General features: G+C 42.7%; 1 protein-coding gene across 5 annotated transcripts in view; it reads left to right on the forward strand.

Moving 5' to 3' along the window:
- PFKFB2 (6-phosphofructo-2-kinase/fructose-2,6-biphosphatase 2) overlaps positions 1-16,308 on the forward strand; it is a 655,955-nt gene that overhangs the window by 551,252 nt on the left and 88,395 nt on the right. For all 5 annotated transcript variants that reach the window (XM_044076459.1, XM_044076460.1, XM_044076462.1 and 2 more), the window contains exon 13: positions 8,595-8,659. In XM_044076459.1, the coding sequence (XP_043932394.1) occupies positions 8,595-8,659 (65 nt within the window). The remainder of the gene's footprint in view (positions 1-8,594; positions 8,660-16,308) is intronic.

A 16,308-nucleotide genomic window follows, 5' to 3' on the forward strand; every position in this document is an offset into this window, starting at 1 on the left:
CACACCAACATGGACAATGACAGAGTCATATTTGTACTTTTTGTGGACTGACCTGAGTGCGTGTCTTATGTGGCGGATCCTGGCACCTGACAGGCAGCTGACAGTAACTTTCTCCTTGTTTAGCCTGGTGAGTGGAACATCAGTGTGCCTGACTATAGAGTCACCTATGACTAGAGTGTTGGGTACGTTGTTATGCCGTATGGGCTGTGGTTGAGTGGCACACTGAGTTTGTGGGCTATGTGTTATTTGGGTTGTGTTGGAAGGTGGAGGTTTCTTGTGTTTCTGCTTTGGAGGTCCCTGTTGCTTGGGTAGATTTTTATTGAAAGCCTCTGTGAATGTAGTTGTGTGTTTTGTGTTTCTATGTGTCTGTTTTGGTGGTGTGGGTTTTGAGGGACTATGTTATGAGTGTGGTGTGGTGCATATGTTTACTTTCTTCTCTTGACTGTCTAGTCCAGTCTTGGGTGAAGAGAGCTTTGCTTCCAATTTGGCTATATAAGTGCATCTCTTACAGGGTGTAGTGTTGGGTGGTAGGAGGAGAGGGTTGTCTGTGTACATGAGGCAATTGCTGCATTGCCCCAAGATGCTCGGATTCATCAGGTAGACAGGAGAAAACACCTGGAGCTGACCCTTAGACATGCCTGGATAGGTGCTTATTTATTAAGTACTAAAAACTGTTTTCCTCTAGACAAGTGAGGAAAGTTGAGTGCTGTAGTAATTTGCAGCTTATTTATTGCTTACAATGAGTTCTGAGCTCAAAGAAACAGATTTGAGTGCTGAAACTCGAAAATTGGCTAGTTCTAAGAAACAAAATTAAGCTAGAAGGCTTCCCTCCAACACAGAAAGGCTTGGGGGTTCAGAAGATTACAAACAGTCCTGGATACAGCAAATCTGTATCTGGACTAGATGACTTACAGGAAAGGCAGGAAACAAGCTTAGAATATATATATATATATATATATATATATATATATATATATATATATATATATATTTTTTTTTTTTGTAAAGTGGAAAGGGAAAAGGAGGAGCAGAAACTGACTGGGTCAGCCTTCTCAAATGTTTTCCCTGGATTAGGTAGAATGAGGTAATGACACTAGACTGGGAGGAGTGTCCCAGATCAAAGTTACAGTAGGTGCAGGCAACTGCAAAGCCACCAAGTATAAAAACAGGATACCAATAGGGAGGGTGGGAAACAAAAATCAGAAGAAACAAATCCAACCAGATGCTTAACAATTGTAGAAAACTTCTAGTTAATACCTCACACACAGTGAAACTAGCAAGAAAAGTATATGCAGACAATAAAAGTGCTATAAATAACTCATAAAAATAAGCAAAAAAACAGGATACTTAATGTTATATATCACTGATTAGTTGGCACAGAGCCCTTCCTCCGATTAGCTCAGTGTGAAATGGCAGAAACACTCACAAGTTAACTTCTTAAGTAACAAAGTTAAAACCTGAAACAACTTTAAAAAAGCTTGAAAGAACCAATGAGGTGCTTACTCCAAGCCATAGTCCAGGTAACCCCAAACAGCCAATGACCATAAACAGTTCACCCTTACTGAAATGCTATACTGGCTTATACTTAATACTTATACACTGTCTTTGGAGGAAATGAACTCACACAAAACTATTGCAATTATCAAACAGGTCGTCAGAAGCACACAGTACCACGTAATATCTGCCACATGGACTTCAGGACAAACACAAACCCACATTATGCTGAGGCCATTAGAAGTAAGCTACACAAAGTTCAAGGGCCTTCTAGACACAGAAAACAAAAATAAGTATCCTCAGCAGCCTCAAATTCACATTGACACTATCAGTCACATCTCATTGTGTTGGAACATCTAAGCCCATAAGGCAGATGATCTCACAATCAAATATCTTAATCATAGGAGACACCATTGTGAGGCACACTGATGTCCTGTTAATTAGGCTGAGCAAGTAGATGGTTATGGCCAATGGCCTATCAAAGGCCAGAATCTGCCAGATCATGCAAGCAGTCAAGTCACTGAACCACATTTACCAGTATAACTCAGTCATAGTCAGCATGTGTGTAAATCTGATATATACCTCCCTGGCATATATGAAGATAGACATGATGGAACTCTCAGACTATGTGCCCCAGGCTGGTATGTACCTGCCATTTAGCAGCTTTGTACTTTCTCCAAGGATGACCCCATAATACAAACAGAAGATAGTTGACTTCAATAATTGGCTTAGTTGTTGGTGTCATTTGAAGGTGTAGAATATTTGCCACCCTGGGAGAATAAGGTTGACAAACCATACTGTTTCACTAGGGATGGTCTGCACCTGTCCCTTTTAGGCTTTTGAATATGGGCTAAAACATTGTCCATATCCATAGTGCCATTTTTAGGCATTGCCAGGATGATAAACCATCCAACATAACTAAACCAACTTAGGATAACCTAAAGGTGATACTGCTCAGTGCCAGGAGTTTGAACAAAAAACTCTATTCTCTGCATACTCTCCTCAACATCGAGAATACAGATGTCTATGCAGCCACTGAGACATGGTTTAAAGCCACAGAGAGCACCCCATGCAGTGCAAGGTTGTAATACTTTTCACATTTTTAGAAACGCTACTGTGTAGAAAGGAACAAAATGTGGGCATGTCTCAGTTTACATCAAAAAACAGATGCACCTCAAGGCTGGCCAAGCAATACGATGCACTTTAGCTTCTCTCCATAAGCATCATCTTTGTATGGTATATGTCCCGCTTTATAACCCATGAAACCCACACCACTTACTTAAATAACTTGAAGTCTCTCCCCCATTAAATCCAACAACATACTCATGGGTGACTTCAACAACCTCAGCATAAACATGGAATCATATACAACCCCAAACTTGCAGGTCCAAAGATTCCTGGGTGTCAACATTAACACTCTGGATCAGCTAAAATGCCCTTGAACTAGTCCTCACTAAAATGGGGGAATGTTGCACCCCTCCCCCACAGTGTAGCATCCCCACTGGTTAGGTTGAACCATAAAGCTGTTACCTCCGAAATAAAGCCTGTGACACCAGCTAACCCTGGAAAATTTAGGAAGAGAAACTTCATTCTTTTAAGTGACACCCTAGTAACATTTAAAGCCTTTCCAAACCCAGGAAACACTACTGCCTATGCAGTGTCATTCACAAAAAAAAAATGCAAGCATCTATACAACTGTATAGGGGCAGCATAACCTACCCAAAGTAAGCGTAAGACAAACAAAAAACAAGCTACCTTGGTGGAATCCCAGCATTAATAGGTTGTACAACAGAAGGAAGAAAATCATGTCTAACTAGGAAGTGCAATGCCCAGCAAGGTAAGGACGTCCTCATCAAACTAAATAAGTAGCGTAGTAGACTAATTAAGTCTATCAAAGCTAAGTTTGAAGTAAAACTAGACTCCCAGGCTAAGGACAACAACAAGGCATTCTTCAGCTATGTCCAAAACCTCAAAGTCAATACACTGCAATGTGCTGAACTATGTGAAGCTAGTTGAAGGCTGCCAGACTAGCTAGACAGATTATGGTAGTAGATTATGCTACAAGATACCCTGAGGCAATGGCTCTGTCCTCCATTGAGGCAGAAAAGGTGGCAAATGCTTTGTTGGAGATTTTCAGCAGGGTAGGTTTCCCAAAGGAAATACTGACTGACAGAGGTGCTAATTTCATGTCAGACCTGCTGGCTTGTCTGTGGAAGTCATATGTGGTGAAGCACCTGAAGACCACCCCCTACCATCCCCAGACTAATGGTCTTGTTGAGAGGTTAAACTCTGCAATCAAGTCCATGCTATGGGCATTTGCAAACCAGTTTGAGGGAGTGGAACAAATATTTTCCCCATCTGTTATTTGCTTACAGAGAGATTCCTCAGGAATCCACAGGTTTTTCACCCTTTGAGTTGCTGTATGGGCATATGGTGAGGAGATCTCTAGATTTAATTTGTGATGAGTGGGAAAGTGAGTGTGAATCTCAGGACAAGGCTGAGGGAATGCATGGGATTGGCCCAGAAGAACCTGGCAGAAACAACAGAAAAAGGTATTATATGACAGGAATGCTCGAGCTAGAGAGTATGCTGTGGGGCAGCAGGTAATGGTTTTCATTCCTGTCAGACACAACAAGCTGCAAGCAGCTTGGGAGGGACCCTACAAGGTGGTAAGGAAGCTAAGTGATGTTAACTACATGGTATAACTGCTAGGCAGGAGGCAGGAACACAAATTGTACCATGTTAACATGATGAAACCTTACCATGATAGGGAGGCCCTTGTGCTGAGCATTTTTATCGGATTGCAGGAGGAGTCTGAGGGAGATCTGGTGACAGATCTTCTCAGTGAGGCTTGAACTGATGCCTCAGTGGAAGGGGTAGCAATGGCCTAGCAGCTATCTCCTACCCAGTTTTGAGAAATCCGACCAGTGTTACAGGAGTTTGGGGACATGTTTACTGGAAAACCAGGGTGTACCTACCTGCTGCAGCACCAGGTGGATACAGGACCCCAAAAGCCTATTAGGCAGGCCCCTTATAGGGTGCCTGAGACAGTCAAACAGACTCTGAGGGAGGATATACAGGAAATGTTGGAACTAGGGGTAATTCAAGAGTCCAACAGTACCTGGGCCTCCCCAGTGGTGCTGGTGCCAAAGAAGGATGGCAGTACCAGGTCCTGTGTGGAATACAGGAAATTAAATAGTCACACAGAGTCAGATACTTACCCCATGCATAGGTCGGATGAGGCCCTAGAGAAGCTGGGTGGGGCTAAATATCTTACAACTATCAATCTTACCAAGGGTTACTGGCAGGTGCCCTTGACTCCCAGTGCTAGAGAGAAGTCAGCCTTTGTGACTCCTTTTGGCTTGTATGAGTTCACAAAGATGCCCTTTGGAATGAAAAATGCCCCAGCGACTTTCCAGAGGCTGGTAGATCATATCATAGCAGGAGCAGGAGGATTTTCCCCTTGCTTACCTATATGATATTGCCATCTACAGCCATTCCTGGAAAGAGCACCTTCAACATGTCAAGGAGGTGCTGGGCAGACTACAGAGGGCAGGATTGACCATTAAGCCAAGAAAATGTCAGGTAGGTATGGCAGAGGTCTCCTACCTGGGACATAGAGTGGGGAGTGGTAAGATCAGGCCAGAACCTGCCAAAGTGGAAGTCATTCTGGCATGGCCTGCACCTGTTACCAAAAAGCAGGTGAGGGCATTCTTAGGGACAGTAGGGTACTACAGAAAGTTCATCCCCAGTTATAGTACCATAGCTGCTCCCTTGACAGACCTGACAAGGAAGAACAGGCCAGATAAGGTAGTGTGGACCCCAGCATATAAACAGGCATTCCAGGAATGTAAGGATGCTTTGGGAGGACCCCATGTGTTAGCCAGTCCAGATTACAGTAAAAAATTTGTTGTGCAGGTGGATGCTACAAACCTTGGGGTGGGGGCTGTACTTAGCCAGATTTCATCAGAGGGAGAAGAGCACACAGTGGTTTATCTCAGTCCTAGGCACCAACCCAGGGAGGAATGCTACGCAGCTGTAGAAAAGGAATGTCTAGCCTTAGTGTGGGCACTACAGAAATTTCAACCTTATCTGTATGGAAGAAAATTCACTGTAGTAACAGATCACAATCCCCTAACATGATTAAACAGAGCCAGCCAGCAAAATGCCAAGTTGGTAAGATGGAGCCTAGAGTTGCAAGCATATGATATGTCAGTGTAGCACCGCAGTGGGATTAGACATGCCAATACAGATTGGCTGTCAAGACAGGGAATGGGGTAAGGTATATTCAGATAGACCTAACCCTCTCAAGCAACGTTTGTCAAGGGTCACTTGAAAAACTAGCTTGAGTTCTCCAGGTGGGTGGGGAGATGTCTGAAGATAGGTGAAGGCTGCCTGCCTGGCTAGATAGAATTTTGTAGATAATTATGTCATTTGTAAATATCAGTGTAAGCCACAGGCTTGTTCTCTTAAATGTGAAAAGACTGTATTGGATGTTGAACTGAAAAAAATACAACAACAGTGCACTCTGCTGTAAGAAAGCTGATAAGTCAAGCACTGTGAAATTCTTTGATCTAAAACTCAGAGCCAAGATATCTAGAGGGAGAGATTCTGCCTATTGTTTTGAGGCCAGATTTAATGGCTAGAATTTACATGTATAATTTCTTTCATTGCTCTGGCTTCCTGACCAGCTACAAGATCAAAAGGGTTATTTACCTCTGAGTTTCTGTCAGCCTGGGAACCAGAAAGAAATTATGTAATCTGAAATGAATCAGTTGTACTGTGTTATCAATTTAAGGACAGAGAGACTCAGAGCATTTAGCATTTGTCTTGAGAACATCCAACTCACCAGCACTCTGACTGTGTTCTATATGTAAGTTTATTTTAGAACTGTGTTTTCTCTTAGATATTGCTAGGAACTAGGAGGATTAGATTTTTTTTTCTGTATTGATGTCAGAACTTTTCTACTGTATGATTTTAAGTATTTGTCTGTGATCACTGTACTCTTGACTAGCACTTTGTAGTAAGAAGTATTGTCTTGTGTTTTTATTATTTATTATTAAATAGTCTTAAGCCTTTTAATTGTGGCTGTTTCATGTAGAGATAATTTAAGTTCTAAGAGTACACTGCATGTACTTAGTGATACTGGCCAAGCCACTCTAATAAGCCTTGACTGTTCAGTTGCACTTACCATTCGGATAATAATATTACACAGTAATAATTGGACACCCTTTGTTAAGGGCCTTTTTAGTAGCTGATAAATATTAGTGGGTGGTAGCAAGTGGTACTACCATATAGTCTGGATAAAGGGGGCACAGCTGGAGAACCTGTGCCAGCCTTCCCTAGGAGTGTCTGTGCGGTTGTATATAACTCTTATCTCAAAGTGTGTTTGTGTCAGCTACTTGGGCAGGGACATGAAGCACTGGTTGGACAGAGAGGGTGCTTGAGGTTTTAGCTTGCCCACTAGGCTAAGATCTGGACCCTATTTCTGTGCCAGTGGAGAGTCTTATTGGGGACCTGGAGAGAAAGGGAGAAACCAGCCCCAGACTGATCGTGATCTCTGTGTGCTCTTAACGGAAATTGTACTGTGTGTGTGTATATTTATTATCCTTTCCCTATATGGACGCCCCTCACTGGTGTTAGTGGTGAGGATTGAGGCTCCTTGATTGCTGGGCCAGTGCACGGGTGTCGCAAACTAATTGTAAATGGAGCTACTTATACTAAGCCAGAGGATATAGCAAATCTACTGGCCAAAGAATTCATCACCACTTTTACCCTACTCACTCCCAGGCACTCCTCAGGAAATACCCACAACAATTGCTCCTCCAACTGCCACTAGAGAACAGATCCTCAAAGCAATCTCCAAGGCCAAAAACATTGCATTGATGGGTCTTGATAATATCCCATGATGCTTCCTTAATTGTATGAAGCATGACTTACTGGGCCCACTAGAATCACATAACCTACAAACAGGCTTCATGCTGAACAAATGGAGGACTGCCGCTGTTATCCCTGCCAAAAAAGGCTGGCTGGACATGGGCCTGGGAAACTACTGACCCATACGACTGACTGGTCTCTTATGTAAAGTCCTCAAAGCAATCTCCAAGGCCAAAAAATTGTCCCTATTTTTGGGCTTTTGTCCCACTTTCATTTATGACTTTTTCCAGATTTCTTGCTCTAAGAGGTTGAGAGGTATGACCCCCTGGAGTGTCACCTCTGATAAATATTAGTGGGTGGTGGCAAGTGGTACTACCATATAGTCTGGGTAAAGGGGGCACAGCTGGAGAACCTGTGCCAGCCTTCCCTAGGAGTGTCTGTGCGGTTGTATATAACTCTTATCTCAAAGTGTGTTTGTGTCAGCTACTTGGGCAGGGACATGAAGCACTGGTTGGACAGAGAGGGTGCTTGAGGTTTTAGCTTGCCCACTAGGCTAAGATCTGGACCCTATTGCTGTGCCAGTGGAGAGTCTTATTGGGGACCTGGAGAGAAAGGGAGAAACCAGCCCCAGACTGACCGTGATCTCTGTGTGCTCTTAAGGGAAATTGTACTGTGTGTGTGTATATTTATTATCCTTTCCCTATATGGACGCCCCTCACTGGTGTTAGTGGTAAGGATTGAGGCTTCTTGATTGCTGGGCAAGTGCACGGGTGTCACAAACTAATTGTAAATAGAGCTACTTATACTAAGCCAGAGGTTTTAGCAGACAGAAGTACCTTGTAAATGCTTGACCATGCATATCTAAATTATATAGATCCCCAAAAAGCTATGAGACGTAATTCCGGATAATATTTTTGGAAAGCATGGCCAGGCTTAAGAAGGCCTGCTAGGGTCGACAGCCTAGAAATCCTCTATGATCATATAATGAAAGGATACTGGTCATTATGGTTCTCCTGTCACTTTTCCTTTCATAATCAAGATAGGAAAGAAGCTATTCTGAAGATCTAAAATATTAGTAGAAAGCAAGAGTGAGTCATCATCCATAATTTTTATTGACAACACATTTTGGGATCTTGTGTTATCTGTGTAATCTGTATTATTTTGATAAGCATTGTCAAGCTTTATTGCTATGTGTTTTTTATATACATTTTTTATACTTTCAGGATGCAAGGTAGAAACCATTCATTTGAACGTTGAAGCAGTGAACACACATCGAGATAAGCCACCTGTGAGTAAAGGAAATGGTTCTGATATTTTCTCTGTCTACCATATGCCAATAGGGCATAGTTTGTGTACCTGCATGGGAGTTTTGGAGCATGATATAAACACAGCTTCTGGGAGCTGACTTTATGCTTTGTTTATCTAGACATTTCCAGGATTCTTATATCCTTTTACCTGTTATCATGGGGTACATTATACTACTAGGGCCTTTAACTGACATTCAGCAGTCACTTTTGAAACCACGGTATTGGATTACCCTCACCTATCAGTTGCATGTTATAGTGCCTTTAGTTCTCTAGTTACATGAATGATTTACCAATCTATAGCTTGAGCAGAATGTTAGAATTTGTTAGAGACTCTTGAGTTCATATTTGCAGGGTTCACTGCTGCAACATTTGAAGGTCCACTTAAATGTGTTTATAACAAAGCTGGTTGTATGGCATGCCTCACGTGACTCAGTTTTTATTACTAGCCTGGGCATTTGATGAGATAGTCAGGGATATCTGGAACTGAGTAGCCAGTGCCAGCTTATACTGGTGAAGAATTGGTGTTTGTCTCACTGCAGTAGTAACACCTGTGGGTAAAACCACATGCATATACTTGTTGTGAGAAGGTGTGACTTAGGATATTATCCAGCTAAGAAGCGAATCACAGTCCAGGTTGCTACAGTGAGCATTGCATAAAGAAGTGTGCATATGCTAAGGGACAGAATGTAACAGGTATCACCTACATAAGTGTGCATTTGCTAAGGGACAGAATGTAGCAGGCACTGCATGCAGAAGTGTAAATATGGTAAGGGACAGGATGTAACAGGCATTGTATACAGAAGTGTACATGTGCTAAGGGACAAAATATAGCAGGCATTACATACAGAAGTGTACATGTGCTAAGGGACAGAATGTAACAGGCATTGTATACAGAAGTGTGCATGTGCTAAGAGACAGACTGTAACAGGCGCTGGATACAGAAGTGTATATGTGTTAAGGGACAAAATGTAGCAGGCATTGCATACAGAAGTGTGCATTTTCTAAGGGACAGAATGTAGCAGGCATTGCATACAGAAGTGTACATGTGCTAACGGACAGAATGTAACAGGCATTGTATACAGACGTGTACATTTGCTAAGGGACAGAATGTAACAGGCATTGCATACAGAAGTGTACATGTGCTAACAGACAGAATTAACAGGCATTGCACGCAGAAGTGTGCATTTGCTAAGGGACAGAATGCAGCAGGCATTGCATACAGAAGTGTACATGTGCTAAGGGACAGAATGTAACAGGCATCGAGTGTACATATGCCAAGGGACAGAATGTAGCAGGCATTGCATACAGAAGTGTACATATGGTAAGGGACAGAATGTAACAGGCATTGTATACAGAAATGCACATATGCTAAGGGACAGAATGTTAACAGTCATTGCATACAGAAGTGTACATGTGCTAAGAGACATAGTGTAGCAGGCACTGGATACAGAAGTGTACATGTGCTAAGGGACAGACTGTAACAGGCATTGCACAATAGGGTAAGAACGTCATCACTGCTTTCTAGAAAAAAGATGACAGCACCAAAAATACTCACTTTATTAGTGAGGAAAGGGAATCCCTATTTTTAGAGTGATACAGGGTGCTAATGCCTGGCGGGACAGGGGACCAAATGGGACTGCAGGGTTTAAGAAGAGACCTGATGACTAAAGACTGGTAATGACCAGACGTAGAATGAAAAAGTATGTTTATAGCCAAAGAGAATAAACACGTTAATGTTTTCAGCCTGAACTTCAGAAGTGCTTGGACTATGTTTTGTATGCTGTACAAAATTTTACACTCATGCCAAATGAGCAGAAGGGAGTTTCTGCTGTTTTTTCTCTCTTAGACCCTGACATCTTTGACATCTGACTTGTGTGCCCATTATATTTTTATGAATGGCTTAGGGGTAACATCTATGAACAGGTTAAGTGATGTTTGTGTGGTGGTGCTGTTTGTTGAGGGGGGTTTAAGCCGTATGTTGTAATGTTAGATAAGGTCAGACTCTGAACCAGTCCAACGTGCAAGGAGTGGATGGGCAGCATGGGGCAGTTCCAGTCTTGGCTACTATTAAACTGTTCTTGCTTGTAATTTAAAACTTGTTGAACAGTTAGGTGGATTGAATCGCAAAGCAGTTCTTTCAGTCTGGGTCCAATGGACATAACTTAGAATTGCATACATTAGTTTATGTGGTTTACTAACATATGTTAATAATAAAACAGTCCAATCCACATGCTGTCCTATTACTGCCAACAAAGTTGAGGGAAAAAAAAACAAAGTTAACTAGAGTGCAGTAATGTAATACAGTCAGTAAAACTTCTGTTACCTTTTCCTGCAACTTAGAAGCTGTGGCTGCTGCTAAAACCATGTTATTATTCTACCCTCTTATCAGCGTAGCTTAATTTTGATCCATTGGCATTATTTGCCTGCTTTTGTACTATCTTTCCATGTGTCTTCACAGTTCCTCGGTCTTTGGTACATTTTGAAGATTAATGCTGTTTGATTCTTGTTCCTTCCTTGGGACATGCCCGAACGAATAGCGCTGCCTCGTTCGACTCACTTGGATACAGAACAGTGCTGCCTCATTGTAGTCATATAGGTACAGTGTGTGAATAAGTATATTGTAAAATTGACATTACTGTTATTATGTAAGTTGTTAAGCTAACCCTGATGAAGCAAGAAGCTGTATGTATTTTGTGTCAAGGCACTTTAGTATTTCGGAGTCATTTCAATATGACCAATTCAGATGTTGACAGTAATGAATGAAGCAAAATAATTTTTCTTTTCTTATGGTACCTTCTATTCTAATGCTGACAATGTATGCTAAAAGGCAAACTTTACAAGTAACAACAATTTTTTTGTAGCTTTGTGCTAGTTTTTTTTGGGGGGGGGCTGGTCTCTTCTCAAACCCCATGACTGATACGCCTCATCCCCAGTTGGCGCTGTCATTAATCCCTGCGATTGGTACAAAGTGATATGAGGAAGAATAGATGACAGCCAATGACTGTGGCTGTCATTTAGTGAAGATTAAGAAATTTCTAAATGATTCTAAAATTCCGTCACCTTACAGCTGGCAAGGTAAGTACAATGTCTGTTACAAGAAGCTCATATCACTGTATACATCTGCTTGTTCACGATGCATGCCTGTGGTGTGAGCACTCCAGACTGGACTCATGCCACCAAGTCATTGTGCATTCCAGCCTTTCTGTGTTGGAGGGAAGCCTTCTAGCTTATCAGTGGGAGTGGTAAGCACTAGGTAGCCTATCTACCACAAGAGGACTGGCTCTGGCCCAGAAATTGTAGTTTATTGGCCGTTTGGGCAGTTTTTTCCATCTCTCTCAACTTTCTGGTTTTAAAGCAAGTGTTTGCGCTTAATCCCCACCTTTCCCATAACTAGTCTAGTCCAGGTACAGCTTTGCTGTATCCAGGACTGTTTGTAAGCTTCTGAGCCCCCCAAGCCTTTGTGTTGGAGTTCAGCCTTCTAGCTTATCAGTGGGAGTGGTAAGTACTAGGTAGCCTGTCTACCACAAGAGGAGTGGTTCTTGGCCCAGGAATTGTAGTTTATTGATCATTCAGGAATATGTCCATCTCTTTCAACTTTCTGCGCTTGTTTCCCATCTTTCCTGTAACTAACCTATTAGAAAGCCTTAAACTGATACAAGCCTTCTAGCTTAAAAGAGAGACTTTGAAGTGACTGAGTATCAGTTTTTTGTATTTTCTTGCTGCCCTTATCTAACATTACAACATACGGCTTAAACCCCCCTCAACAAACTCTAGTTAACTTTTTTCCGCCTAAACGCTGATTTTTCCAGCACTTATTGTGATTTAAAAGCTTGTTTTTTCACATATTGTACTTATTTGACTACCTGCACTTTTAAAAAGTTGTTTTTTTGTTTAAATAAATTGTTTAACTATTGTAGGCTACACACTAAAGTGTGATAGCCTTTTCTGATCGCTTGTAGTCGATTAAAGCTGTTTTAAGTGTACTTTTTACTGTTTTTGCCTTATCTTTTCAACAAAAAAAAAATTTCTTGTTTCCTGCCTTTCTAAGCTAGTATAATCCAGTTTTCAGGCTAGTGCTGAATTCAGGGCTGTGTTACAAGTTTCTGAGTTGCCCATACCTTACTTGGTTAGAGGGAAGTTTCTCTGTTCACCTATCAGAGAGGGGAACTTTGAGCAGCCATCTGTCCCTGGAGGAGTGGTTCCAGCCCAGAAGTTAGTTTAAAAAACGCTTTTGCATGGTTTTGTGCGCTGGGCAGCACTGGTTAGCTAGGGTTAAATTATTCCCGGCTCCACGAAGTCTCCTCTTCAGTTTTTCATTTGAAACTAGTCTAACTCAACCTAATCACTCAAAAAGCATCCTACAGTCCAGCACTTGCTCAGACCTAATAGCAAGCACTAATATACCTCGACAATTGACTGCCCAGCAGGGCAAGGCTCTTTATCCACCCCTCACCAACCAAGCGACTAAGCAGCTCACCCTATTATTCAGGCATGACCAAAGGGCAACTTCAGGTGTACTCTCCAGTCCAGCTGGTGAATCTGGGTATCCTGAGGCAATGTTACAACTGCCTCATGTACACAAACAACCCTCTCCTCCTACCACAAAACACTAACATATGCGAGAGATGCAATTATACAGCCAAACTGAAGGCTAAGGTATCTCCACCCAAGACTGGAACAGTCAGTCATGAGGAGAAGGTTAACACTTGCACACAGACCTACTAAACCAGCACCGGCAAAAAATACACATAAATACACAGAATCATACTCGGAGGTTCTAAATAAAAACATGCAAAAGCATCAGAGAGCGCCAAAGCAGACACCCACAAAACCTGCACCTCCCGTCACAAACCAGACAACACATAAAACACAAAATCAATGTGCTGCACAATCACAGCCCTTAAGGCGAAATAACATACCTAACACACTAGTAATAGGCGACTCAATAGTCAGGCACACTGCCGCCCAACTCACTTGGCTGGACAAGCAGAAGGTTACTGTTAGCTGCCTATCGGGAGCCAGAATCTGCCACATAACACAAGCACTCAGGTCACTCCAGAACAAGTACAAATATGACTCTGTCATTGTTCATGTTGGTGTGAATGACCTGAAATGTACCTCCCTGGACTACATAAAAAGAGACATGGAAGAGCTCTCTGATCATGTAGCCCAGTCAGGTATGACCCTCACCCTGAGTAGCATCCTGCCCTCACCAAGAATGATACCTCAGTATAAAGAAAAAAATGATCAATTTCAACAAGTGGCTAAGCTTCTGGTGTTATTCAAAGGGGATCCAGTGTCTGTCAGCCTGGGATGACATGCTCGGCAAGCCGGGTTGCTGTGCAAGAGACGGCTTGCACCTGTCACTCCTTGGCTTTCAAATACTGGCCAAGGCTCTTGCTGCCCCATAGTGTCCTTTTTAGGCAAATTCAAACCCACCACCGTAAACAGCACAAGTAAAAAAATGAGGGTTATGCTATTCAATCTCAAAATGCATGCGCTCAAAGCACACCTAAGTATAGAGAACGTTGACATCTGTGCAGTAACTGAAACCTGGTTCAAGGCTCCAGAGAGTACTCCAGCACTAATGGGCTACAACTCATACCACACATTTCGGCCACAGAACACGAACCGAAACACAAAAGGAGGGGGTGTATCCATATTCATCAAGGATACTTACACCTCTAGGTTAGTGGCGCAGCATGATACCTCTGAGATAATCCATATGCAACTAACATCGAGCAAATCTGCAGTGCAAATTGTGGCCTGCTACAGATCACCCTCCATGACCCAGGACCACCACTCCGCCTTTCTGGAGACACTGGAAAACTTGAAGGTCCTACCGAACACCCTGATATTGGGCAATTTCAATTACCCAACCATTAACTGGGAAAACTACTTGAGTACAAACTCCCAGGCTCAGAGCTTCCTGGAATTTATCAACTCAAATGTCCTGGATCAGCTGGTAAACTCCCCTACCAGAGGCCACAACATATTGGACCTGGTCATCACCAACATGGGTGACAGGTGTTCCGTACCGAAGGTCAACCCGTCACTGATTAGATCAGACCATAAACTAATCACCCTGGATGTCCACACCCCACCACCTCCCCAACCAAGGAAACCACAGTGAAAAACTTTTCTAAAGCAAACTTCACCTTACTTAAGGCAGAGGTGGTAAGTTTCACAGCCCCCACGCTAAAGGATAACACTGCCCAAGATGCAGAATCCTTTACAATTGCACTCTATGAGCACCTACAAGGATGCATAGATCGTGCCATCCCTAGCAAGACCAAGACTCACTCCCCTAAGGGAAGGAAACCTCTCTGGTGGACCCCTGCCATAAATAGGTTATACAACAGAAAGAGGAAACTAGTTCAGAAAAAAAGCAAATCGCAAAAAGAAAAGACATCCCTGATCAGTATCAGTAAGAAACTAAGATCCCTCATAAAATCATCCAAGGCTAACTTCGAAAGAAAAATAGCCAAGGATTCGAAAGATAACCACAAAGCCTTCTTTAGCTATGTCAAGAATCTAAGTGGCAACTCACAGATATGCTCTGAGCTAGTGCAAAATAGCACAAAATATACTGAACCCACTGATATTGCCAACATCCTGGCAGATAGATTCAGTGCAAACTTCACCTCCCTCTCACCTTTAAAAGGGCCGACAACAATACCAAAAAAGTGTAGTGTCCCAGAAATTACAGAAGCCCAGGTGAAAACAGCCCTTTCAAAATCCAAAAACACAGCATCAATGGGGCCAGATGGTGTCCCAGGCTGCTTCTTGCATGAACTACAGAACAAACTAACCCCCTCATCTAAACACACTGTTCAACCTCAGCCTCTCCACAGGCTACGTGCCCATAGAATTGTGCACAGCAATGGTTATTCTGCTCCACAAAGGAGTGGCCATAACTGACCCTGGTAACTATCGCTCCATAAGTCTGACTAGCCTGGTCTGCAAGGCTATGGAGCGAATCATCATGGAATTCATTAATAAAAACATTGGGAACCTCCAAACACTTGACCCCGACCCAGTTTGGCTTTGTTAAGGGTAGATCATACCTACTAAACCTGGTTGACTTCTTCGAGACAGTCACCAAGGCCATAGACAAGGGAAAGGTGGTTCACACAGCCTACCTTGATCTCGCCAAGGCGTTCAACACCATTCCTCACTCGGGTATTATAGAAAAACTCACCAGCCTGAACATAAACCAGTCAGAAGTGGTGTCCCACAAGACTCGGTTCTGGGACCCCTTCTGGCGTATATTTCTCAGAAGTACAGGCAAACACAGGAGGACTATGGCTAACCAAGTTTACCGATGACTGCAAACTGGGAGCCATAATTGACTCTCAGGCTAACACGGGCATCCTTCAAAAAGGCCTTACTGAGACAGACACCTGGTGTCAAAGTCATGGCCTCAAGCTAAATGCCAAAAAATGCATAGTCATCCTGTTTGGGAAAAACAAAACACCCACTAATTAACACATAGGCGGCAGCCCCCTTAATACAGAAGAGGTAATAAGAGATCTGGGGACCCAGGTAGATAGTAATCACTCCTTTGACAATCATATTGCCAAAGTAGTTAGGAAATCCTTCTATGTGGCCCATCTAATTACTAAGGGGT

This window comes from Protopterus annectens, chromosome 7.part0 (assembly GCF_019279795.1).
Source record: "Protopterus annectens isolate FY-2018-M chromosome 7.part0, PAN1.0, whole genome shotgun sequence".
Taxonomy (NCBI): domain Eukaryota; kingdom Metazoa; phylum Chordata; order Ceratodontiformes; family Protopteridae; genus Protopterus; species Protopterus annectens.